This window comes from Pongo abelii, chromosome 11, assembly GCF_028885655.2.
Source record: "Pongo abelii isolate AG06213 chromosome 11, NHGRI_mPonAbe1-v2.0_pri, whole genome shotgun sequence".
Lineage (NCBI taxonomy): Eukaryota > Metazoa > Chordata > Mammalia > Primates > Hominidae > Pongo > Pongo abelii.
In genome coordinates, this window is record NC_071996.2 from 73,608,514 (window position 1) to 73,634,261 (window position 25,748).

The 25,748-nt window shown below is 35.3% G+C and overlaps 1 protein-coding gene across 6 annotated transcripts in view; it reads right to left on the bottom strand.

Moving 5' to 3' along the window:
* The window catches only part of TLK1 (tousled like kinase 1), a 172,980-nt gene that overhangs the window by 44,912 nt on the left and 102,320 nt on the right, over positions 1-25,748 (bottom strand). For 3 of the 6 annotated variants that reach the window (XM_054549490.2, XM_063712866.1, XM_054549491.2), the window contains 7 exons: positions 25,038-25,113; positions 20,249-20,344; positions 18,872-18,961; positions 17,555-17,647; positions 14,036-14,146; positions 13,783-13,919; positions 10,142-10,330 (listed from right to left, as the gene is read on the bottom strand). In XM_054549490.2, the coding sequence (XP_054405465.1) occupies positions 10,142-10,330; positions 13,783-13,919; positions 14,036-14,146; positions 17,555-17,647; positions 18,872-18,961; positions 20,249-20,344; positions 25,038-25,052 (731 nt within the window). In that variant the 5' untranslated portion in view covers positions 25,053-25,113. Of the gene's footprint in view, positions 1-10,141; positions 10,331-13,782; positions 13,920-14,035; positions 14,147-17,554; positions 17,648-18,871; positions 18,962-20,248; positions 20,345-22,108; positions 22,156-25,037; positions 25,114-25,748 lie in introns of all 6 variants that reach the window. The other 3 variants (XM_024243612.3, XM_054549489.2, XM_024243613.3) reach the window with 2 other exon arrangements.

The window sequence follows — 25,748 nt, forward strand, 5'->3', positions numbered from 1 at the left end:
AATACCTAAAATCACGGAAGTGGCTTTGGAACTGGGTAGGGGACAGAGGCTAGAATTTTAAGAAGCATAATTTCTAAAGGCTGGGCACAGTGGCTGACGCCTGTAATCCCAGCACTTTGGGAGGCCAACGCGGGTGAACTGCTTGAGGTCAGGAGTTCGAGACCAGCCTGACCAGCATGGTGAAACCCCGTGTCTATTAAAAATACAAAAATTAGCCTGGCACAGTTGTGGGCGCCTGTAAATCCCAGCTATTTGGGAGGCTGAGGCAGGAGAATCTCTTGAACCCAGAGCGAGACTCTGTCTCCCCCTCAAAAAAAGGCATAATTTCTAAAAAGTTTACAGATTGTTAGCAGACTAAACTTCATCAAAAAGGACAACCTAGAGGACAGAACACTGTGCCCAAAAGGCAGAAGCACAGAAGATCATCATAAAAGATTATTCCCAGACCTTGAATCCAAATGGAGTTTGAATGGATTTTGAAATTCTGCAGGAATTTCCTTCCACTTTTTGTTTTGAACAGAAATGTCTCTAAACTGTCATCAGATACCTGTACCTCCATCGTACTGTGGGAGGAGGTAACTTGCTTCTCGAGTTTCAGTTTCACAGATGAAGAAAAATTGTGTCTCAGGGTGGATTATACCCCAAGTCTCACTCATATCTCATTTATTTGACGAGAATTGGAACTTTGAGCTTATGGGATTTAGATGCGATGTTAGACTTTGTGCTGACACTGTAATGGGGATGTTGAGATAGGGTGAATGTACTCTGCATGTGGAAAGGATGTGAATCTTTGGGGGTCAGTAAACAGAATAATGGTTTTCCCAAAATGCGATATCCTAGTCTTTAAAAAAGGCTAGATTTAAATGGGATCAAGGTTGCTCATCAGCTGATTTTAAGATAATTAATTTTTATAATACAGCTATGAATACACAGAGCAAAGAAAAAAATACATTCTATCTGCAGGAAACTAGTAAAAGTCACAGAAAAGGTAATATCTGAACTAAATTAAAAAGAAGCAACAGCAGGAGGCCAGGAAGAAGAAATGGGGTATTAAGAGGCATGATGGGCCTGGCACGTTGGCTCACGCTTGTAATCCAAGCACTTTGGGAGGCTGAGGTGGGCGGATCACCTGAGGTCGGGAGTTCAAGACCAGCCTGACCAACATGGAGAAACCCCATCTCTACTAAAAATACAAAATTAGCCAGGCATAGTGGCGCATGGCTGTAGTCCCAGCTACTCGGGAGCCTGAGGCAGGAGAATCACTTGAACCCAGGAGGCGGAGGTTGCAGTGAGCCAAGGTCATGCCATTGTACTCCAGCCTGGGCAACAAGAATGAAACTCCATCTCAAAAAAAAACAAACAAACAAAAAAAAAACCCAGAGGCATGATGACCCAAGAGTACAGCATGGAGATACTCAAGCAAAAGTAAAAAGGAATGCAAACTGCAGATTAAGAAAGTATCTTCTGTTTGTTTGCTAAGAGTTTTAGTCACAGATCAATGTTGAATTTTATCTAATTTTTAAAAATTTTTCGTATCTATTAAGATAGTCATATGATTTTTCTATTTATGTGAAAAGTTATATATATTTTTCTAATCTATAACAAATCTTGCACATCCAATATAAACCCAACTTGGTCTTCATAAACTAGCATTTTTATATATTCTATGTTGTGTTTGTGTTACTATTTTATTTAAGATTTGTGCATTTATTTTCACAAGTGAGATATGCCTGTAACTGTCATTCTTGTACAATCTTTGTTGAGTTTTGGCATCAAGATTATGTTGGCCTCAGAAAATAAGTGGGAAGCATATCTACCTTTTCTGTTCTTCAGAAAAGTTTGTAAAAGACTGGCACTATTTCATCCTTAAATGGCTGATAGAATTCTTAGATGTGGTTATTTGGACCTGCAGTTTTTCTCTGAATAAATGTTTAAATTACAGATTCACTTTATTTAATAGTTACAGAACTATGGGAATTTTGTTTCTTCTACTGTCAGTTTTGGTTCCACTGTACTTCTCTTTAAATTTGTCAATTTCACAAAGATTTCAAATTTAAGCAATTTATAATGTGTTGTTTCCTTTAAATACCTAGACACAGTAGTAATATTCCTTTTTTCATTCCTGGGGATGGCTGTGGTTTTTAAAAATCAGTCATATCAATTTTATCAGGTTTTTTCCCCTACAAAAATTTTAACGTTATTTTTAAAAAACTAGTTTATTCTCTGTATTGTATGTGTGTTTCCTACATTAATTTCTGCTACCTTTTCCCTCTTCCTTCTTTGGTTAATTCTCTTGCTCATTTTCTTTCTAACTTATTGAAATAGATGCTTAGTTTGTAAAGTTTTAGTTTTTCTTCTTTTCTTACATATATAAAGCTATAATTTTCTCTCTAGATACTGTTCCAGATACATTTTACCAATTTTGTTATGTAGCACTTACACTAACATTCATTTCAAAATATTTTGAAATCTTTCATTTCAGAATTTTCTCTCATTTCCATTGGCACTTTTCCACTACCTTTTAGTTACAGATTTCTAGCTAATTGCATTGTGGTCAGGGAACATATATAATGATTTCAATCATTTTCATCCTGGAGTTCTACCAATGACTAAGGGAGAAAGAATACCACTCTTACATAAACTTTCAATCCTGTGAAATTTGCCGAGGCTTGCTTTATAACCAATTTTTTTATAGTCAATATTTTTAAAAGAACATGTATTCTGCAGATGTTGGAAGGTATTCTATATTATGTCCATTGGTTCAAGTTTGCCAATCCCATTAATTTTGCATGCACTGTGTGTTTTGTTTTGCAATGCTTTATTTTTATCTACATGTTCTATTTCTAAGAAATGTGTTTAAATCTCCCACTATGATTTGTGGATCTGCCTATTATTATTAGTTTTTTATTTATCTTGAGGCCATGTTATCATATTTATATAAATTTAGAATTATTATAGCTTCCTAGTGATTTCAACCTTTTATAACAACCACTTCATTTCTAATAATTTTTTTTTGCCTTAAATTTTACTGTGTCTGATTTAATATAGCTTTCTTTTGGGTGGTGTTTGCCTATCTTTTCTAAACTGTTATTTCAATGTCTTTTTTCCCTCTGGCTGCTTAAGAATTTTTTTCTCTTTGCCTTAATTTTCTGAAATTTCACTATGATGTGTATAGATGAGCTTTGTTTTGTTTTGTTGTTTTGTGTTTTGAGACAGAGATCTCGCTCTGTCATCCAGGGTGGAGCGCAATGGCACGCACGTGGCTCGCTGCAGCCTTGGCCTCCCAGGCTCAAGCGATCCTCCCACCTCAGCCCCTCAAGTAGCTGGGAGTACAGGCCCATGCCTGGCTAATTTTTGCATTTTTAGTAGAGATGGGTTTTTGCCATGTTGTTAAGGCTGGTCTTCAACTCCTGAGCTCAAGCGATCCACCCACCTCTGCCTCCTAAAGTGGTAGGATTACAGGTGTGAGCCACCGCACCCAGCCTCGATGAGTATTTCTTTTTATTCATATCCCCTGGAATTTGCTGGCTTTCATGAACCTGTAGAATGATCTTGTTCATCTGTTTTTGAAATACTCTTAGTTATCTCATCTCCAAATACTGCTTATGCTGCATTCAGGATTGTTTCTCTAAAGGCTATCAGCTGCCTTGTCAATAGTAATAATGTAAATCAGAAGACAATAAAAATCATCTCTTCAAGTAACTACCAACCTAAAATTCTAAAACCAGTAAAGATATCTAAAGAATGAAGGCAAAATAATTTTCAGACAAACAAAAACTGGTCACTACCAACAGACCCCCTTTGTAATTTTCCTTTACAAAGGAAAATTTGTAAAGGGTATTCTTGGCAGAAAAATCTTGTGAGAGGTATAGAAATAAGTAAAGAGCAAAAAATAAATAAATATGTGGATAAAGTTCATATGAACACTGACTATGCAAGACAATAATGATGTCTTATAGGTAGACGTGTGTATATATGTGTGTCTGTGTATAGAAACATGCTCATACTGTAATAGAGAAAAAGAATAAAATAAAAACTGGTCAATGCAATAAAAGGTGAGAAAAAAAAGAAAAAGGGGGAGACTAGGTAGGATAAACAGAAGCATAAAGAAAGACCAAATTTAAGCCTCAATGAGTAATTTCATGAATTGAAAAACAGATTAAATTCTCCAATGAAAGGAAGATTTTTCAGACAGGATTTTAAAAAAATCAGTTATACATTTGTCAAAACCCATAGAATGTACAACATCAACAGTGAACTCTTAACGTAACTTTGGATGATAACGATGTGTCTATGCAGGTAACATATGTGCCACTGTGGTGTGGGATGTTGACAGTAGAAGAGAATGTACCTGTGTGGGGACAGGGGTTAGGTATATAGGAACTCTGTACTTTCTGCTCAATTCTGCCATACTACTGCCCTCCTCCTCTAAAAAATAAGTTCACTAGTTTTAAAGAGAGATAAGTAGTCTACTAATAATGTTATACAAAATATATTCCTTTTTTTTTTTTTGAGACAGGGTCTTCCTCTGTTGCTGAGGCTGGGGTGGAGTGCAGTAATGCAACCACAGCTCACTGCAGCCTTGACCTCCCCAGGTCAAGCAATTCTCCCACCTCAGCCTCCTGAGAAGCTGGGACTATAGGTACATACCACCATGTCTGGCTAATTTTTTATTTTTTGGTAAAGATGGGGTCCTGCTATGTTGCACAGGCTCGTCTCAAACTCCTAGGCTCAAGTGATCCTCCCGCCTCAGCCTCCCAAAGTGCTGGGATTACAGGCCTGAGCCACCATGTCCAGCCTAAAATACATTCTTAATTTAAAATTAAAGCTATAATGGAAAAGCAATGACCTGTCAAACTTCAATAACATATGAGGTAAAATATTACTTACTCTTAACTTTGCAGTCACCCTCTGTGAAACATGCAACATGTAAGTCTAACAGATACAACCAAAGCTTAATTTGAAATATATTTTAAGTAAAAATCTTGGTTAAAATGTATTAGTAAAGGAAAATCAATGCAAGTGTCATCAGACTTTATCTAGAGATAGTATTAACTACCCAAACTATTTACTCTGAATAAAAAGTCTTTGTAACTAAAATTACAAGTTATTACCTAAAAAACTGACTCTTGCTAATACGTAAAAATAAATTATGAACCAAAAACCACGCCAAGTACATGCATTACCTCCTACCATCTTTTCAACAATATAATGTAGATACTTTCACAAGAAAATGGAGATTCAAAGAAGTAAAATAACTTACTAAAAATAATCTGGGAGAGTTAAGTTTGGAATCCACATCTGTCTGACTATAGAACCTAAAGTCCTACCTACCACATCTGGATTCCCCACCCCTGGGCCACAGACCCGTACTGTCCATGGCCTGTTAGGCCGCACAAAAGGTGGTGAGCAGCGGGCCAGCAGGCATTACCACCTGAACTCCATCCACCTCCTGTCAGACCAGCAGCGGCATTAGATTCTCATAGGAGCACAAACCCTATTGTGAACTGCGCACGCAAGGGATCTAGGTTGTGCACCCCTTATGAAAATCCAATGCCTGATTGTCTGAGGTGGAACAGTTTCATCCCAAAACCATCATCCCCCAGCCCCCACCCCAGTCCATGAAAACACTGTCTTCCACAAAGCTGGTACCTGGTGCCAAAAGGTTGGGGACTACTGTACTACATAATAGTAACTTCATTTTCTATGTTAATTTCTTGATCAACAATTGATAACTAGATTCATAACTTGTCCCCTAATTATACTAGATATTCTGCACACAAGCCAAAGCCATTTTCATTACTAACAATGATTCAAAAGAAATTTTAACAAGATAGTTTGCCAAGTAGAGATGTGACATTTTGTGTTAAAAAAGCATTATTCAAACTGCAGTATACACGAATCAAAGTGCTTCTGTGGCCTTTTGCCCTATTTAAACCTATAATTTGTTTAAGAATGCAATCAAATTGCTATGTAGTACCCATCACTTCATTTGCCACAGAGTTAGTTTTAGGTCAACATATGGAATAAAATGGGATAGAAACGAGAGAAGACTATGACTATTAGACTATAATTAAAGCTGTTAGCATCTTGGAAGACAACTAGTAAACAAAATACCTGTGACAAACCAGAAAGATGATCTATCAAAAAGAAAATGAAATTCGATCAAATGTGTTTTTTTTGTTTTTTTCCCTTTGAGGCCGGGTCTCACTGTCACCCAGGCTGGAGTGTGGTGGAGTGATCATAGCTCACTGTAATCAAACTCCTGGGCTCAAGAGATCCTCCTGCCTCAGCCTCCTGAGTAGGTGGGACTACAGGGACATGCCACCACACTTGGCTAATTTTTTTTTTTTTTTTTTGTAGGGATAGGGTCTTGCTCTGTTGCCCAGGCTAGTCTCAAATTCCTGACCTCAGTGATCTTTCCACCTTGGCCTTCCAAAGCAGTGAATTACAGGCATGAGTCACTCCACCCAGCCTAAATGCTTGTGTATTGTAATTTAGTATTGACCACTTTCCATACACCAAACACTGTGCTAGGCATTAGGACTACAGAGATAAAACAGTGAAATAAATGCTACAATACACACAAGTATGCACAAAATATGGCACCTAGCGTGAGAGGCAATAGGAGAAACTGGTTAAAAAGAAAAAAAAAACGGTTAGAGAGAACTTCCTTTTGAAGATAGCATTTAAGCCAAGTCTTAAAGGATAAACAGGAAATGAGACAAATGAAGAAAGGTAAGGAACAAGATAAAGTCACAGAAGCAAGAAAGCACAGTCCATTTAGAGAATTGAAAAAGTTTAACTTAAGATATACGTAGGGCAAATGCTGGAGAATGAGGATAAAGTGAGAAATAAGGTTTACATAAAGGGTCTTCATGTGGGTAAATTTTATCTAGAAAGCCACTGACAGAGATTAAACATGGTGAGACATGAAAAATAGTAATCTAGGTTAAAAAAAAACCAAGGTCCTATACTAAGACAGTGACCGTGAAAATGAAGAATGGAGCAAACATGAAAATGTTATGGAAACAGACACAGAGAATGAGGGAAAGGGAAATATTAAGATGACAGGCAGATTCCTAGTGTTATTACCTGAGTGGACACTGATGCTGTGACTGAAGAGATAGAGGGTACTTACTATGGTGATACCTCAAAGTAATAAATAAATCCCATCTTTCATGTATTAAAGAAAAGCTTTCAGGAGGAAGTGATAACTACTGTGGGACTTAAAAGATTAACAGAAATTAAGACAATGGGTGAGAGACTGAATGTTGGCAGTGAAGTAGAAGTACTGAATGATGGCAACGATGAGGCTAGATAATGAAGAAGGAGCCAGATCAAAAGTGCTTTATAAGCCATATTAGGACTTTTGGGTTATATCATTCAAGTACTGGAGAGCTTTGTTAGGGTTATAGGGAAGAGAATGAAAGGATCACATTTTTATTTCAGAAAAATGACTCTACGACATGAAAATAGACTGCAGGAAGAGACCAAAATTGAAGCGGGAAGAGGGAGAGATTATAAACATAACCCAAGTAAAAGACAGCATTAACTTGAGTTAGAATGAATGGTGTTAGTGGGAACTTGCATAAAGGATGAGTGGACATATCTGGTATCTAGCAGGACTGGGTATCTACAGGGTAGAGTTAAAGCTAACACATACTTTCCTTTTTTTTTCTTTTAAAGAAACAGAGACAAGGTCTCACTATGTTGGCCAGGCTGGTCTCAAACTCCTAGACTCATGCGATCCTCCCACCGCAGCCTTCCCAAGCACTGGGATTATAGTGTGAGACATCCCACCCAGCCCACACTTTCTTTTAATACAATCGCCCACCAAGCCAGTCATTCACCTGGGTTTTGGTTTTTTCTTAAACAAATTTACTAACTTACAAAAAGTACAGTTCTTTTAAAAAATTAATATAGTCAAAATGTTTTAATTGTAACTTACAACAGCTCAAGAAAATTAAGAAAGGCTTTAAGAAGAAAGTACATTTTGAGATGGACTTTGAAAGATTAATACTATCACCATCTAATCACTAATGGATTAAGAAAAAATCAACAAAATCTGGCCAGGTGCAGTGGCTCATGCCTGTGATCCCAGCACTTTGGGAAGCCAAGGCAAAGAGGACAGCTTGAGCCCAGGAGTTCAAGACAAGCCTGGACAACATGGTGAGACTCCATCTCTTCAAAAAAATAAAAAATAAAAATAAACAAAATCTGTACTTAAAATGTTACAGGTGACAACTAGAATTCTTACATGTGAGAGGATGGTAGTGCCACTCACTAACAGAACACAGAAAAGGGGCAAGGTATGTGTGTGTAAAGACAGACTGAATGGGAAAGATAACAGTAAATACAAGGTTTTGTTTGTTTTTAGTAAATATAGTTTTGAACAGGCTGCATTAGAAGTTCCTGTGAGACATTTAAGTACTGATAGCAACTAAGCAGGATGTGATATTCAAGATTGAGACAGAAGTATCTGATACTCAAGAGAGAAAAGTGGGCTGGAGATGGTAATTTTGATGTCAGCAGGACATATATGGTAACCGAAACCCTAAGAGTAGATACTACTCAAGGAGAATACGCAGAGTGAGAAATGTGATGGCCTAGGACATATCCCTAAAAGTCATCTACATTTTACAGATTGTAAGTAAATGATGCCCATAGAAAGAGACTGAGAAGATGCAGCCGGATGAGTTAAAATGGAAACTTCAGTGTCTTCAAAACTAAAAGTCTTTTTGGAAAAAAATAAGTTAACAATATTCAGTGCTGCCACATAAGTTAAAGACCCAAAGGTTACAGCATTTAGCATCAGGAAGATAATCTTAAGAACAATTTCAGTTAAGAAAGGGGAACTGGAAGACAAGGTAGAAGAGACTACAAGGACAGGCAACTCTTTGAAGAAGCCTAGTTATGAAGAGGACATACAGAATATAGAGACTAAAGGGATTTGTAATTGAGGGAGAGTTTTTTAATGGTTTTGCTTACATGTTTTCTGAAGGGAAGTAACAAGCAGAGCACAAAGGAGGTATCAACAGAAGAGGTTCCTGATACAGTTGCGGATGGGATTCAAAGCATGGATGACAGACAATCTTTCAATAGAGGAGAAAAGAATACATCACATACAAGACATTAGAGGGTATATGTATTTTCTTTTTTTTTTTTTTTTTTTTTTTTTTTTTTTTTTTTTTTTTTGAGACAGTCTTACTCTTGTCCCCCAGGCTAAAGTGCACTGGCACGATCTTGGCTCACTGCAACCTCCGCCTCTCGAGTTCAGGCAATTCTCCTGCCTCAGCCTCCTGCGTAGCCAGAATTACAAGTGCCTGACACCATGCCCGGCTAATTTTTGTATTTTTAGTACAGACGGGGTTTCACCATGTTGGCCAAGCTGGTCTCGAATTCCTGACCTCAAGTGATCCGCCCACCTTGGCCTCCCAAAGTGCTGGGATTACAGGTGTGAGCCACCGGGCCCGGCCTATGTATTTTCTACTCACGTGAGTTTACGTAAGTTCCTCTAGAACAGAAAATTTATATAAGTTTGGATACATCTGTATATTGAAATTTTAACAATATGTGTTCTCTGTGAAATGGGATCATGGTCTATATTATTATTCTTGTCCTATTTTCCAAATTTTCTTTTAAAAAATGTCTTTGTCCTTTAAATTATAAAGAACAATTTCTTAACAAAGAAAATCCAGAAAACAAAGAAAAGCAGAAAGGGAAAAACAATACCTATAACCCACTAATGAACTGCTTTCACAGGTTGAGAAAACATAAATGGCAGTTACATTACTTCATTATCTCAGACAAAGGAATGTGAATGGAAACTTTGAATTAGAATAATCCAAAACTTTTAATTGATTCCTAACTGATTCAGACACAGAAGAAAGGGTGAATTCTGGTAACCTCTTAGCTACCTAAGTCTCTGTTTTAAAAGAGAATTGTTAAATCTCTGCTTAAAAAGGTAGAATTCAGATATTTGGGGCTATTAATTTAGAGCTAAATTTTCAATACTGCCTTCCTTCCTGGTCTTAATCATTTTTGCTATCTAAGTATTAATTATAAATAACATCCATTAGTAACATTCACACTCACTGGCAATAATTTTAAAAAAGAAAAATTTTAAATGGAGGCTTACAGTTGTGGTAAATTTGGTCTAACAAAGGGATCATTCTCTGCTCCATTGACTGCTTTGTTTTTCCTTTGTTTTGGTTCAGAATTGGTAGAGGGTGCCTGAGAATTATTAGCTGTGGGAGGTTTGCGTTTGGCTAGAAGTTTCCTTTGCCTTTCAATATCTTCCCTTTGCTGATTCACCCATTCTTGTTGCCTGTGTAAAAATAAACAAATAAAACCATATTAACCTTCCATTACTTTTCAAGGCTAAAACTGGAAAAAAAATGCATAAAAAACATGAAAATCCATATAATATACATTCGTAACCTTTTGGTTCCACTCTTGTGAACCAACTTGTACTTATCCTTCAGGTCTCATTTGAAAGAATTTTTTTAAGTGAGGTGTTCTCTAAACCCTTAGATTAGGGAAAGATGTGTTGTCATATATAATTTCATGGGACCTTCTATCTCCCCACCTCACTCTTTCTAATAAATATCATTCCTATAGATAGTTCATCAGAAAGTGTCCAGTTAGATGACATCACTCCCTAAGAACAGAGATGGTGTCTATTTATACAGTATTTATACTGCTGTATCCCTAGTACCTAGTATAGTGATCATCACTTACTTTTGCTCAATAAATGTTTCTTGAATGAAATGAGATAAAACAAGCCCCCAAACTATTAAAGTATGGGGTACATGTTACACATGCACCTCACCACAGTATTTGCAAACAAATTTACAAAAGGCAAATATGAATTTAATATGAAGAGAGTTATTTTCTAAATCTACTTTTGTTAAAAAAAAAAATTGGTAATGGGAAGTTGGTGTTTTGAAATGAAACAAATTAACCTTAATATAAGAAATTTATGAGAAAATTTTTTTTGATAATTTAAGGGGAAAAAGACAAGAAAACAGCAAGAAAAATTAGCATGGCTCTGAAAAATGGGAAAGTAACAAAAATAAAATGCTTCCCATTCAAGAAACTGAAACAATTTTGCAAATAGCTCCCTAATTCTAAAAACTAATAGATACCATGTCTATTATTAAAATGTAGATTAGATATTTTAGCAGTTTGAGCAGAGCATAAAGTAGTTAAAAGTAAAGCTTTTTAAAACCAACTTATCATATAACATCTTAAGCTTATTCTAACAGTAACCATGTTCTCTTTCAGGTCACCTCACTATGCCAATAAAAAAATTTTCAAACCCTACATGGTTACAATACTTAGAGCAAGTCAAATATTTCATGCCCTCCTCTCCCCAACCACTGACATCAACTAAAGGGCTCCTACTTTGCTAATGCAGAATTGACCTTACACACAACCCCTTCCCTACGGTTTTAGTGATAAAGTAGCAGAATATGATAGGAATGAAAAAAATCAAGAAGAACCTAGGTAGAAGATTAAAAGAATAGAGAAAAATCTAAAGAATAGCAAAGTGAGAACAAGACTTTAATCCGGTTTTCATTTAGAAGCAGGAATAAATTTCAATTTTTAATAAGTAAATCTTGAGGCTATTTTAGGGCACAATCAAGATGGTATAAAATGCAAATAAGCAGTAATAATCCTAATGATTAAAATATTAATGGAAAGTAAAGAATTACTGGAATAGATATTAATAGCTGATTACTCAGGGATGACTATACAGTTTAGAGATTAGTATTATTACTTTTTATTTATTTCTCTTCTCATCTTCTAACCACTCTGGGTTATATCACTGATTATAAACGGCTTGATATGCACACAGTAGGTCCTCAATAAATGCTTATTAGTGAAAGTCAGGACATACAAGTAATTATTTTCTTTTTTGACGTTATTTTTTGAGACAGAGTCTCAATCTGTCACCCAGGCTGGAGTGCAGTGGCATGATCTCGGCTCACTGCAGCCTCCACCTCCCAAGTTCAAGCAATTCTCATGCCTCAGCCTCCCGAGTAGCTGGGATTATAGGTGCACACCACCACGCCTGGCTAATTTTTGTATTTTCAGTAGAGACAGGGTTTCACCCTGCTGGCCAGGCTGGTATCAAACTCTCAACCTCAGGTGATCCTCCCAACTCAGCCTCCCAAAGTGCTGGGATTACAGGCATAAGCCACTGCACCTGGCCTCTTTTTTGACAGTTAAGTGGAGAAATTGGAACTACTGGTAGAATTTATATTTTAGAACATTCATATTAATTATATAACCGTCTCTTTTATTCATTGCAGGACAATTGCAGGTCTGGGTTTAGTAGCAGAGCCTCTTGCTCATAAAACACTAAAAAATTATCTTCTCCTGCTTTCCACTTTACTGTTGATATGTTAGTTCATGCTTTAATCACCTTTCATCTGGATACCCCTCCATCTTAACTACCAATAACATTCATCCTCTTTCTAATAATATTTTCACATTACCATCAGTTATTATTCTACAACTATCACTGTAGATATCACTCCGATCACGTACACTATATGTAAACCTTTAACAAGTGCCATTATCTGCAGAATTGAAACCCAAACTCTCTAATATCACAAGGACATTATCCTTTGTTTCACTGTGCTATAACTAGCACAGCTGTGTTGAAGAAAAGTTGAATAAATCTGCTGAGAGAGAAGGCCATTCTGTGGCAAGTCCTAGGAGGCAGTGTTTGAACAGCAATGTTGGTGTGATACCATGTGAAAGAAGTTCTGCCTCTATTTCAAATAACTGGATACTCTGGAAAAGCTGATGCTCATGCTGGCATTACTCCCCATTTTCAGGTTTAAAAAAATTTTCCACCAAAAACGGAGTAGCATATTTAGCACTCCTTAACACATAAACAGCCAATAAATCCTTATCTACCACCATCTGAACTCAAGAAAATATGGTAACTATAATTTCTCTGTTTTAAAGTTTGATCTGAAAAGCAACAGAAAACCAAATACCGCATGTTCTCATGTATAAGTGGGAGCTAAACATTGGAGACACATGGACATAAAGATGAGAATGATAGAAACTGGGGGCTACAAAGATGAAGGAGGCAGAGACAGGGGCAAGGACTGAAAAACTACTGGGTACTATGCTCACTACCTGAGTGGTGGGTTCAATTGTACCCCGAACCTCAGTATCATGTAATATACCCCTGTAACAACCTGCACATATATTCCCTGAATCTAAAATAAAAGTTGAAATTAAGTAAATAATAAATAGAGTTTACCTCAGAAACGCTAAAGCCACATGTTCAGTTTAACTGATAAATCAGTTACTATATCTGAGGCAAAAGAGAAGTTTTTTTCCTTAGGAATAGAGAGCAGGCAAGTGCTGAATATTAACACATAAGGATTGGGGAATGGGAAAAAACTAAGTAGGAAAATCCTAGGAGATAAACACACACACAAATCTTCCAGTGAAAATTAAATTTTCAACAATTTCCCTCTCAAAACATCATCTGTAAAGCTAAAGGTTCAATTAATATTTCGGAAAGTCAGAATTAGAATAACATATTACATTCTATAGATGACTGCTAATTAATCAAGAAATTACTAAGCTAAAACTGTAATACTCTTGGTTTCATATCCCTTTCAAATGTACTAAATTCTATGATTTCAGAGTAGTGAGGAACTGGAGAGCATAATTACAAATCTATAATCTTTTAAAGTAATGAAAACCCAAATGAATACTAAAAACTTTTAAATGTTAAGAATTACTAACTTCACAAGATTCTGAAATGCAAAACCATCCGTCCATTGTTCAGTAAATGAAGCGCCATGTCTAACTGTTGTAAAGTGCCCAAGGCGTAATCGATCTTGCATACTCTTCTCTCTGCTTGACAATTTTTCTTGTGTACTCTGAAAAGAGGAGAAAAAAAAATCATCACTCAATTTTATTCATTAATTTATAAAAGCATACAAAGCAAAAGGGGCTAACGAAGGGAAAGCGAAAATTTACTCAACTTTTGGCCTACCTTTTCAATAAGAAGTTTCTTGCTCATTGATATGCACTTATTTAATCGTTCTTTGTATTTTTCAAGTAATTTTTGTTGTTCATCTATTTGCCGTCTGAGATCACAGTTAGCCTATGACATAAGTAGAAAATGCAAGAGGTCTAGACTGGGGAATATGAAAAGCTTAGAAATAGTTTTAATGTTCTAACTAAATTATATACAGATAGGACTAATAATATTAAATATCTGAGTATGATACAAGAAAAAAAAAAACCTACTTAACCATGAGATAATACTGTTAAATGTTACTTAAGTGTGCAGTGGAAAGTACACACAGGGAAATTTGTATCCATATCCATACATTCAAATCCATACTCTAAGGTTAACTTTGGCTAAGTTATAAGAACTTTAGTTCAGCTTTATTTCTAAATAGAAGCAACACAATCTACCTCACTTTGTTAAAAATATAACTAAAATATGGTATATAAAGTGTCTATCACTTAAAAATAAATGTGAGTTTTCCTCTATCTCTTATAACTAACAAAATATTTTCTCCACTGAACTTATAAATGACATACACAAGCTGCCTACCCAACAATTGTCCTCACCTTTCTTCCTTAGCAATAGGATACTAATTCTCTTCACTTTGTAGGTGGCCATATGCTCAGAGAAGAGGCCTCCCTCTAACATCAAAAGATGAGTCTGATTAGTACAGTGGCAAGAGAATAACCTACAGGGCTTGTTACAACAGATTACTGGGAACCATTCTCAGAGCTTCTGAATCAGGTCTCAGGAAGGATCTGAAAATTTCCGTTTCTAATAAGTTCTCCAGCAATACTGATGCTCCTGGTCTGAAGATCCCACTTTGAGAATCAAAAGTCTAGGCCAACCATAGTGGAATCCACAAGACAAGGGCACAATATCTTGAAAGTGCTGAGAGAAAACAATTGCCAACCTAAAATTAGATACCCAACACAATTGTTTTTCAAGGAAGAGGAAACAGAATTTAGCACCAATAGACCCTCAGCAATTCAAACAAAATCTCAACACTGTGTGTGTATGATGCATATCCAACTTGAAACCTGATTCTAAAATTTCTCTAAGACTGTGAAGGGCCAAAAATAGCCAAAATGAAGAAGAGGATATCTGTTTAACCACATATCATGACTTAACATAAAGCTACATAACTATGATCACCCAAGCCTCCTCCTTCCTTAATAATGGAAATTCAATGTTTTATCCTGGATTGCTATCTGCCTAGCCAAAAGACTACAGTTCCCAGCTTCCCTTGCAGCGAAGGATGGTTAATGAGATGCAAGCAGAAGTTGTTCAATGAGATATCCAAGAAGGCTGCACACAGAATTGTGCTTTGTGTTCTCTGCTCCCATCCTCCCTCCTGTTATCTGCTTAGAACGCAGATATAATTGTGACCCTAATAGATATATTGAACCTTGATGTGACCTTTGAGATATAAGCCATGAATTAACAATGACAAGGTCCCTTATGATACTGAATAGTAATAATATCTGAGCTGCCCACTTCTGTTCTTCTCTTGAAAAATAAGCTTCTATCTCATCTGAAGTACTGTTATTTATGTTCACTGTTACTAACAGCCAAAAACAACTGACAAAATTGTTTTATCAACAATGATAAAAAGATGCTGCAGTACTTGTGTAGACACACAAACAGAACAAGGAAACATGATACAGAACACAGAAATACATCCACTTGTATACTGGAAACAAGATTTTATGATGATAGAGCTGGCAGTATAAGAATTAGCTTTTAATTAAATGGGGATGAACAACTGGTTATCCATATAGAAAGAAATTGAAATGAAACCCTATATCATGCCATACCCAAAACCAATTTCAGTAAGACCAATAATTTATATTGAAAGATCAGCTGAGCACGGTGGCTCATGCTTATAGTCCCAGCACTTTGGGAGGCCAAGGTGGGAGGATCACTTGAGGCCAGGAGTTCAATACCAGCCTGTAGACTCCCAGCTCTACAAAAAATAAAAAAAATCAGTCCGGCATGATGGCACAAGCCTGTAGTCCTAGCTACTTGGGAGCCTGAGGTAGAAATATTGCTTAAACCCGGGAGTTTGAGGCTACAGTGAGCTATGATCCCCCACTGTGCTCTAGCCTGGGTGACAGAGTGAGACCCTGTCACTTAGGGGGGAAAAAAGAAAGACCAGACCAAAAAACCTTGAGAAATAACTGGTATTATACAGTAAAATGGAAAATGTGTATGCCCTGTATTCTGGCTATGTCTTTCCTAAACATATACCATAGAAAAATTCTTTCATATTTGCCCTGAAGACATGTACAAAGAATGTTCTTAGAACTGCTTATATTAGAAAAAGTAGAAATAAAATGTCAACTAAAAGCAGAAAAGATACAGAAATTATGGTATACTTGTAACACCTTACAATATTGCAGTGAAATGAACAAACTACAGTTATACTCATCAAAGTGGATGACTCTCTGACATATAACATTCATTGAAAACAAGCTGGGCAAAAGGGTCCATACTGGAAAATTTCACTTAACGTTCAAAAACCAACTGAAATAATATGCTGTTAAAAGACACTGTCAAATACAGTAGGATCACAGGTGTTGGTTTTATCGAGTTTCTATACCAGTAGTTCTCAATGCTGGCTTAAATTAGAATTATCTGGGAGAGCCTTTAAAACTACCAATGTCCAAGACCTACATCGTCATCAACTTGATCAGAACCCCTCAGAGTAGAGTTCAGGCATTAGTACTTTCACCCTTCCCAACTGGTGAGTCTAAGGAGCATCAAGGGGTTAATAACTGCTGCTTTAAACCCTTACATTGTTAAGTATACTTCTAGATGTATTTTTAAATAAAGTTTCCATTAAAAATCCTACAGAACTGCAGCAGTTACTTCATCGTATCGGTATCAGATGTCAGGCATATAATAAAATCAATAAACTTTAACATGAAATGGCTATTTGTGTCATGGTAGTTGGTCATATAAATGTTATTAACTTCCAGTTCTCCAACAGTTTCTCAATTCCCAATTTATTGAAGATCTAATAAAATATTTCACTTTAAAATTGGTATTTTCAATCATGTACTTAAACTAACAGAAAAAGCTTATTGAGTTCTAGCTACAGAATTTTTTTTTTTTTCTGAGACAGAGTCTCACTCTGTCACCAGGCTGGAGTACAGTGGCGCGATCTCAGCTCACTTCAATCTCCGCCTCCTGGGTTCAAGCATTTCTGCTGCCTCAGCCTCCCAAGTAGCTGGGACTACAGGCACGCACCACACTCCCAGCCAATTTTTGTATTTTTAGTAGAGACGGGGTTTCACCATGTTGGCCAGGATGCTCTTGATCTCTTGATCTTGTGATCCGCCCGCCTCGACCTCCCAAAGTGCTGGGATTACAGGCATGAGCCACCGCGCCTGGCCTAGCTACAGATTTTTTTACAATGCTAAGTATTTTCTAAACAGTTTGACTGTTGCCAAATAATTTATTCAATTTTTTTCCCCTCTATGACTCATTACTTACCCTGAGCAAATCATCTATACGTCCCTCTTTCTTTTCCAGGTCCTGGATTTTATTACTTTCTAATGCTGCTAATTTCAGCATTGTGAGATCAGTCTAAATGAAAAAAAGTTATTTTATTATCTCCATTATATACGTTGTTTCAAGCAAACATAAAACTAGATTTTACTCCCAGTTCAAAAGGTAAAGAAAAACATATTTGTGTGTATATGTAAAGTGAATCTCAAAAAGTTTTAGTGCAGTTTTAATAACTTCAAGTGTATAAATGCTATAGACTTAGCAAGAAACATCTAGAAAGGTCAATTACTTAGAATACTGATGTTCCTTATTATAATTCAATATATCCACTGCTTTGTGCTATACGTTCCTCTAGTTGATTTTTTTGAATTTTGCAAAACCTTTTTTAAATTGATAAGTAAAAACCTATCTATTTATGGTACACAACATGATGTTTTGATATATGTATACATTGTGGAATGGCTAAATCAAGTTATTTAACACATATCTTTTTTTTGTGGTGTGAATAAAATCTACTCTCTTAGCAATTTTCATATACACAAAATATTCTTTTTAACTGTAGCCCCTATGATGTATAATAGTTCCCTTGAACTTACTTTCTAACTAAAATTTTATGTCCTTTGACCAACATCTCATGCAGCAAAACCTTTCATGATCTACTCAGTGGCTGAAAGGAATGTACTTGTAATCCTAGCCTCAGGATCATCCAAAGAAAGAGGTTTTGATACATGCACAACAGTTTGGATATGACCTCACAAATAAAGTCTAATAGAAATAAACTGGCAAGCTGAGGTTAAAGAGTAAGATCTACTCTCCCAAACCCCAGTCTGATAAAGTGCCATTCAGAACTGTCACATGTAAAAAATTAAAACGAAAAACTTAGTGCTCAAAATTCATGAAACTAAATAAGTGTAGAAAATATACAAATAATTCAAATAATGTTTATAATTTGTCACATATATGTATTTAATAAAGACAGTCAAATGAGCGGCTTTAATGTCCACTTATAAAAAATACAGCAGTCACAAAATATCAATTACATATACTTGGAAATTAAGTTCAGAAAGAATCAGTAAACAGAACTGACATGTTACGGTTGTTTAAAAAGCTGATACTAAATTGTGTGTTTCAGTTTCTTACTCCTTCCTACAAATTCTGTTGTTTTTGTTTAGTAAGTTATCTTTCTTGATGTGTAATTCTGCTTTATGACTACATATAAAACAGACATCTTAGTTGTTAGTAAGTTAGTCAATGGTTTCTTAGAAGCCATAGAAAAAAACATTTTAATTATCGTTTGTTTACCTGAATAATTTTAAAGGATAACTGCTTTGGTTGTACAATAGGGTGGTCCCCAAATGCTAATGCAGTAGGAGAAGGGCTATTCGGTCGAACCTAAAGAAATTATTAAAATTTTTATAATAGCAAAAACAAAACAAAAACGAAACAAAACAGGTTTCTACTTAGCAACAATTACTTAACATTTCTGAAGAAGTTTCTATCAGAATAATACCTAAATTGAAACATAATTGACTTTTAAAAACCTTTAATCACCATTTATTCAACAAGCATTCATTAAGTACCTCCTACATAAGACCCAGTGAGAAATACAACAATATATTCCCTGCTCTCATAGAGCTTACATTCTAGTGCCATAAAATAAATCTTAATGCTTTCATACAGTTAAAAAAAAAAAGGCCAAATAAATTATTCTGAAAAATATTAAACAATGATTATGATAGTTGAAAAAACAAACTTACTAGGGACAATACATGCCCATATGTAGTTTAATATCAATTTATTAATGAATTTCATAGTTTATCTGGTCACTAGTTCAAAAACACACTCACTGAAAGCAGATTATAACATTGTATCAACGCTATCACTACAACTCTTAGTTACTGTTGAATCTTATGCCTTATTTTATACACGGCAATGTGATATCCTGAAAGGTACAAAATGAGTAAGACAAAACCAAGTATGTCTAAAGACAAGGACAAGAAGGGGACACAAGAAATAAAAACAAGGTGTTTGAATAAATAAGTGAAACTCTGATTTTTAAAAATCTTTAATTCCTCTTTAAATTACTGAAAATCAATATTGCTTTTCTAGTTAGATATTGAACTTTCACACAATGAAAGTAAATTTAAAAATGAAATCCTATATGCAAAACAATGCATATAAAAGAACTATATCTAAAATGTTATGAAAAAAACAAAAAGTTTAAGATAATTTTAAGTCCATGATTCTTTTCCTATACTGAACTACATACCCTGCCTTTTTCTTAAGGATTCCCAGAAAGGAATTATGCTATCATTTTAGTGGTTAAGAAATTCAATTGTTAAGAAAGTTATAAATTAGGAATCAACAACTGAATACAGACTGATACAAGAGTACTCATGTTAGTCCCACAGACTCAACAGGCATTCTTTTAACATAAACAATGCTTCTTGGATATAATTAATTCAGAAAATCTTTAAGAGGCTCACTTCCAGAAATAAAATTCCAATAGCACCAGATAATTTAAAAGGATTTAATTCATGTCACAGAAATAATGTATTAAAAGATAAATGCTAACTTATTTATATAGAAGTTCTCAATAAAAAACAACAAATTATAAAACTTATTCAATGTACATAACCTCCCAAAGACTACCCATGAAAAACTTGAAAGATGACTTACAGATGAGGAAGGAGTGGAATGTGAATGTGAATTTTGAGGAGAACGGATTGCAGGAGGTATGCCTCTTACTGGACTTGAGCCATTTCCACCCTGGTACTGAGTAAAAGAAAAAGGAAACATTATTATTTACTAAAGCAGGCTCAGACAGTTATTTCAGATATGACATTAAGAATTAATCTAAATATACCTAATTTTAAAATAAGTAGTCATTTAAATGGGTCCAGAACAAAAAAAACCACTAAGGTCAGCCAAGTCCTAAAAGACTGAGAGACTACTGATCACAAGAACATGACAAGACTGTTTTATAAAGATCCTTATTACTCTATGTTCTGACTATAGTCTGTTATTTTGGTCAACTCAAAGACAAATAAATTCCTCCAAAGCAATAAACATATTTTGTTTTCCCCCCAAATCTTAGCACAGGTCCCCTACAAATGTTTATTGAGCCATATAGTCCCTAATCCCAAGAAATTTCAAAATATTTACACATAGACCTTAGTGAACATAATCAACTATTTTAAACAGACTATCATTCTCAAGATATCCAAGTGTTCACGGCACTACATAAAAAGAATTATAATAGGTCCCTTCCCTCTAACAGCACAAAATCTTTAAAAAAATCAATTCTTCTGTACAAAGCGCATGACTTAGCTGCATATGAAGAGAAGCCAACTCATCTGTTCCATAGCTATCTTTTCTCCTATTTCAAGTTTACATACGAAGGATGGGAAAAGAAAATAACTTGCTGCTGCAAAGTTTCTCTGGGGGTGTAGATTATTGTCCATTTCATCATTTCTTGTTTAATTACTTTACTTACATGAACAGCACAGATAGGGACTTCCTAGCATGTTCATTAAACAACTTCCTGCAACCTAGGGATTTTGCCTTATTTATTTTATCAATAGAGCCTAGCATAAAATTTAGCACATAGTAGGCATTCAAGAGACATTTGTTGATTTGAATTCATCGTACCTTTGGCAAAGGTTCTTAATTAATGATATCAGTAAGTGACTGACCTCAACCAAAGAGCATCAGGTATCTCATGGTCAGCAACTGCTTTACTTTAGATTTTACGAACCCAAGAAAGAAAGCAGTGGTGGAAAAAAAATCAGCCCTTTCCTTAATCAGCCAATTCTGCTCTCTCAAGTAAACATAAATATTTTTCAATTGAGTAGACCATGTTTGTTGTTTTAATAATTACACTTAAAAATTTTCTAATTTAAAACGGTAGCCAAAAGTGTTTCTATATAGAAGTAAGGCGACATTCCAGATTGGGTAAGAATCTAAATTTATTGTTTTCACATACTCTTAGATTCAAGCCTCTATCAAATACTTAATCTCCATCCACAGGGCTCAAATGTTGCTGTAATGTGATGAAGTCTGTATTGATAGCAGAAAGAATTCTGAATTAGAGAGCCAGTGAACTTTAACTTCTATTCTTTACTCTTCAATTCAGACTCTGCCTTAAATGGGTTAACCCATTTATGCCTAGTGTTCTATTATTGCTCAAGGTCACTGCTGCCACGGTCTGACTGCAAAAATTCAAAAAATTACGATGTAGGCTACTTTACATTTCTGGTCTTCAGTTTCATCATCTGTAAACTGAAACACTAATACGTATTTTGCCTATTTTACAGGTTATTATAAACAACTATGTGAGAAAGTATTTAGAAAAAAAGGATATGGCATCCCAATGTAAATGTAAATCTAATTTTCCTAGAAAGGTATCACATAGTAATAAAGCTCTGCTCTAATCAAGTAAGTAATCAAAAGCTGACTTCGTGCTTCTAAGAAATTATTTCTAGCTCACAGCAGAATAGTACTGAATTAGGAACTGGAGACAATCCTCAATGAACTTACTTCAAAATAGTCGCTAATTTTGTGGCCACGTCCCCCAATACTTTTTCCTAAAATATAAGAAGGGCATGATGTTAGTAGGGTAGTGATGGGCATCAAAAAAATATTAAGAGTCCACAGGACATCAGCTATCGATTTCACAAATATGAAAATCAAATGACATTTCAACAGAGACATGCCAATTTTTAAAAGTTCCAGTTACTGGAGAATCATACAAATAAATGATGTAAGTGATGTCCTGTTTTAAAACTACATTATTAATACTGCTTAATAACTACTAATTTTGGAAAAGCAAATCAGTAAATAAAAAAGTAGCGACTGCATCACTGACAAACTAACCTTTACTTGTAAATAATAATAAAACAGCTTTAGTTATACAAACCGTAACATGATTCCTGTCAAACTGACAGTAACACACTTCAACAGGAATGTTATTTTGTAAAATGTATTTTGATTTTCTAAAAAGCATTCCCAAATTAAATACAATGTTTTTTAAAAACTAGATTGTAAATATTGCTCATATATGACCATACTGACAAAGTGAACCAACTCATTGGAGATCACACTATTTTTTAAATATTTTGCTCTAAAATGGATTCTTCATCAGTCCTATAAGTTTTAGATTAAGAACTTGCTAAGAAATATAGTGTTTAGAGATGCTTTCTTGGGGGAGAAGTAACCATCCTTGACTGGAACTATACAGAATACACGATTTCTTCAAGTTACAACTAGTGATATCACAAAGTCAAAAGCTTTGCTTAATATAAACATACATATATTTATTAATTCAATGCTGACTTATTTCATGATTCATTTATTTTATTTAACAAATATTTCTTAAGTGGTTACTATGTGCCAGGCATTACTAAGATGAAAAACAGTATTCTTAAAAGTTTAACAACTTTAAATTCCTTCTTGGAACAAGGTGGGGGGAATTTTTAAAAACTAAACAAGTATTCAGGACTACCAATGCTATCTGGAAATTTTGAACATTAGTTCTGCACAGATTTATTTAGAGGTCAGAGATGACTGTAAAGGTCTTATACTAAAGGGACTTCCCTTCTGTCCATAATAATTTCTCTGTAGATTGTAAAGAGGTACTATATTTTAATGAAGACAGATGGTTTTGGTTGCCTACTCCAGAAGCTATTTCCCCAATTCTCTTTCCTTAACTGAATGAAAATTTTGTTCTGTTAACACCCTTCACCCTACATGGCACATGTAACTTCAGAGGAAGCTGACTCCTATACAACTTCCACTTCCAGGTCCCCTTCTCACCTTCTTATTAGAAATCCAATTTTGTTCAAGTATCATCCCTTCTCCATACAGGCTGTGTGTTTAAGAACTTAACTCCATTTCCAGGTTCAAAGATGGCCCTGATTTTTTTCTTTTTTTCAAATTTCTGACACTATCCACCTAGAGATGGCCTGATTTTTTTTAAGGCAATAGTATCTCTGTTGGTCATAACTAGTTTTGGAATGGACATATGACCAATCTAGTCCATAAGATCAGTAGTTCCCCACCTTTTTGGCACCAGAGACCAGTTTTGTGGAAGACAATTTATCCACAGACTGCGGGGAGTAGGGAAGATGGTTTTGGGATGAAACTGTTCCACCTCAGATCATCGGGCATTAGATTCTCATAAGGGAGTGCATAACCTGGATCCCTTGCATATGCAGTTCACAATAGGGTTCACACTCCTATAAGAATCTAACGCTGCCACTGATCTGACAGGAGGCAGAGCTCAGGCGGTAATGCTCACTGGCCCACTGCTCACCTCCTGCTGTACGACCCGGTTCCCAATAGGCCAAGGACTGGAAGACCGGGAGGGTGGGGAACCCTGCAGAAGATGAGAGGAGAGGTCTGCTTTGGACTTGAAGTCAAGTTTACTCCAAAGGAAGGGGAGAAAAACACTGAAAGCCAGACTAAAGCAAATATAAGTGAGGAAGGTGAAACAAGAAGAAACAATTTAGGCAACCATCCTAAAAACAAAGATAATCAGACAATTCTGCAGATGGCAGACCACAAAGGAAAAAAACATGGTTCAACTAATCCAGAAGCCTCATCTTATTTGGGGGTTTGTTTCTGAGTTTATATCTTTACAATAAATAAAGCTCCAAGTCCACTAACTACAACTTGGGGGAGCTACACTAAGACCAAAAAGGAGCTCAGTGTAAACTGAGATACAAAATACAATACACCTCAGAAAAGGCACTAAAATGACTTACCTCTTCCTTCCATAAAGACAGTTACTGCAACTATATTCCTTGCTTCCAGTGCCCTATATACACCAGTTAAGTCATGGGTCACAGCCATAGATCTTATGGCTAAAGATTGGCTCCAACACACGTAACATTATGTATAAAGTCATCATTATACACAATTTAAGAGCCCAATTTATTATATTTAATTTTGAGTGCTCAAATTAAATGACAATACTATTTTTCTATTCATTATAAGATATTTAGTTAAACGAAAATAATTTTCTCAGTTCATATCACAAAAGGTAGGTATGCAAGAAAGGATGGAAAGAAAAACAGATAGTACTTTAACTGGAGTCTCTCATAATTATTTTGATAGCCTTTTTTTTAAATAAATGGGAAAAGTTTGAGTAGTTCTGTTAAAGTGAGATTGAAGTTTTTAATTCAAAAACAAGCCATTTCAATACAATACATATAAAGAATGAAAAATGAAAAGTCGTAAGTTAATGCTTGCCAGATTTGGACATGATACTTGTCTTTCAGGACCCAAATGAAAACAATAAGGGAAATGCTGAAAAGCCTAAAAGCAATCATTATATACTAACTACCTGTGCACACACCAAGATTTACAACTTCATATTATTTTACAATTAGAATATTAATTGGTTAAAAATTAAAACAATTAATTTTAAGTGTCCACTAGGCTCTGAAGGAAGATGTTATGTGCTTACCCTGACTACTTTCATTCTGGTTTTCTGCTTTTCTCTTTCTTCCCCTGGATGATTCCGATTGTTTCTTCTCTGGTGTCTACAGAAAACAAGATAACAGATTTTTAAATGACAGTTTTAATATACAAAATTATCAAGTCAATATAAAACCATGTTTCGAGACCAAAAAAATAGCATTCAGTAGTGCTCAAGAGATGTTAATATACTGTTATTTACACACAATTTATTTAAAAGATAAAATTTCCTATTGTATAAATTTTAAAATTCCAAGTAGAGAAGACCTTGTACATATTTTCTGATATTCAGTTACAGAATTTGACATGAAGTGGATGAAAAATCCTAGAGTAATTAGCCTTTAAAAGATGACCTTCAAATGCTTAACTGGATGAGGGGGAAAAAATCACCTTAGTGTTTCCTATGAGTTTTTTCCTATGAAGTTTTTCCTTAGTTTCCTACTACTCAAACATACTTAGTGTATAAAAGTAAACCTGGATGAGAAAAAAGGGGCAGAACACAAACCCTGATATACATAATCCCTACTAAAAAGGACCATTCACGTAAATGCCTGGCAATTATTACCCAACAATTATAGCCAATTCACAGATTATGCCCTAGATAACGGATCAGTAAACTATGGCCTATGGGCCTAATCAGTTTGGTCACCTGTTTTGTATGATCGAACCATAGCTTTCACACTTTTAAATGTTTGAAATT